The 1,428-nt window shown below is 41.1% G+C and overlaps 1 protein-coding gene across 1 annotated transcript; it reads right to left on the bottom strand.

Moving 5' to 3' along the window:
• Positions 1-542: 542 nt before the first annotated feature.
• SARC_16134 (hypothetical protein) lies at positions 543-1,075 on the bottom strand (the record flags this gene model as incomplete). The annotated part of the gene is made up of 2 exons (XM_014289755.1): positions 543-637; positions 971-1,075. Coding segments are annotated over 2 exons (200 nt in total), but the record flags the coding sequence as incomplete, so codon positions are not given.
• Between the last annotated feature and the right edge of the window lie 353 nt (positions 1,076-1,428).

The following is a 1,428-nucleotide window of genomic DNA, read 5'->3' as shown; positions in this document are numbered from 1 at the left end:
AGCCCTCCACCATGTAAGATGAGATACCCTCGGATCTACGATAGGGATACAATTATTAGAAAGTATTCATTGGTTAATTCTAATAGGAGTCAAAGGGAAGTCCAGAGAATATATATATATATATATATATAGGATATACAAAGACATAGATATAGATTTACATTCGCCGTGAAATTTGATATTGTATAGTGTTTTCCCTAGTGCTTTTGGTCATATTCAAATATATACGTTGTGGGGGCACCGGAAAAGGGACAGATGTGGAAGTGTACTATGCTGCCCTGTCAATTGGCTTGCACAAATCTCAACAGGAGCCTATAGACGGATCTACGAAGTCACTACTTTTTTAACATTCGGCTACGAATCAAATCTCTTACACACTTGCTCATTGTATTTACTTCTGACAGCTGATGGGCCAAGACTTAAGATCTGTGTTGCACCATGCAGACAACTACTCGTTTACTTTTGTTTCTGCTCTGAACTTTAATCAAAAAAAATTACAAGTGGTGCGGTTATCATGGGTATTAATAGCGGCGTTGTACTATCTACTTTCTTGCGCGAAGATCTTCATATTCGTAGTAGAGATCCAGTACATTGTAGCCGCCCACACGTTCCCAGCCTTCTTCCTTGACGTGGTAGACTGTACGTTGAATTGCAAGGTAAGTGTAGGTGAGTGGGTGTTATACTGGAGTATCAGGAAGTTAGCTATGCCAACAGATGAGTGTGTACATATGCATACACCAAGCATTCACCTCGAATATAGCCTATAAATACTATGATGCATGTATGTAGTAGTGTATGCGATATGTCCCTCTATACGCTCAACCACGTTCTAGAACACATACATGGTGTAGGTGTGCAAGTGATTCGTATAACGTATATATGCACGTATTCATACGCACACAACCAAATCAGGGATTACCTTTAAAGCCCCTTACTTCACTATACACCGTACTACCACCCTAGCACTCACCGTTGACTTGACCACCAGAGTAGGCGTCTCTGTGCGTGGCCTGGAAAATGGCTCTTCGGCCCACCTCGATCGCATCCTTTGTCTCCATTTCGAAATCATACTCGGCTGTTGGAGGGGTGGGTATGCCAAGGATATAGGATTTAGGATATAGGGTTTAGGGTTTTCGATTGGTATATACTGGGTAGAGAGTGAGGTAGAGAGCTCATTGCACCAGCATAAGCAATCCAAAATCTAAAGGTAACTGCACAGTATGAAGCCGTATGAGTCATCATATATGTATTCATGTATCCGTTCACATCAACGTACACACTTGAAAACCCTGGTTTTATATAATACCATACGCCTAAAGGTAGTCACACCTGCACTCAAGATTCCCACCGGAATGAGCAAAACTACATTCAACATATTTGACACGACAACATACATATATATAATACCGGCATACTAACTCAAACGTA

Source organism: Sphaeroforma arctica (genome assembly GCF_001186125.1).
Source record: "Sphaeroforma arctica JP610 unplaced genomic scaffold supercont1.7432, whole genome shotgun sequence".
Taxonomy (NCBI): domain Eukaryota; class Ichthyosporea; order Ichthyophonida; genus Sphaeroforma; species Sphaeroforma arctica.
The sequence above is the reverse complement of the archived record's forward strand: the minus strand, read 5'-3'. Positions and strand labels throughout refer to the sequence as shown.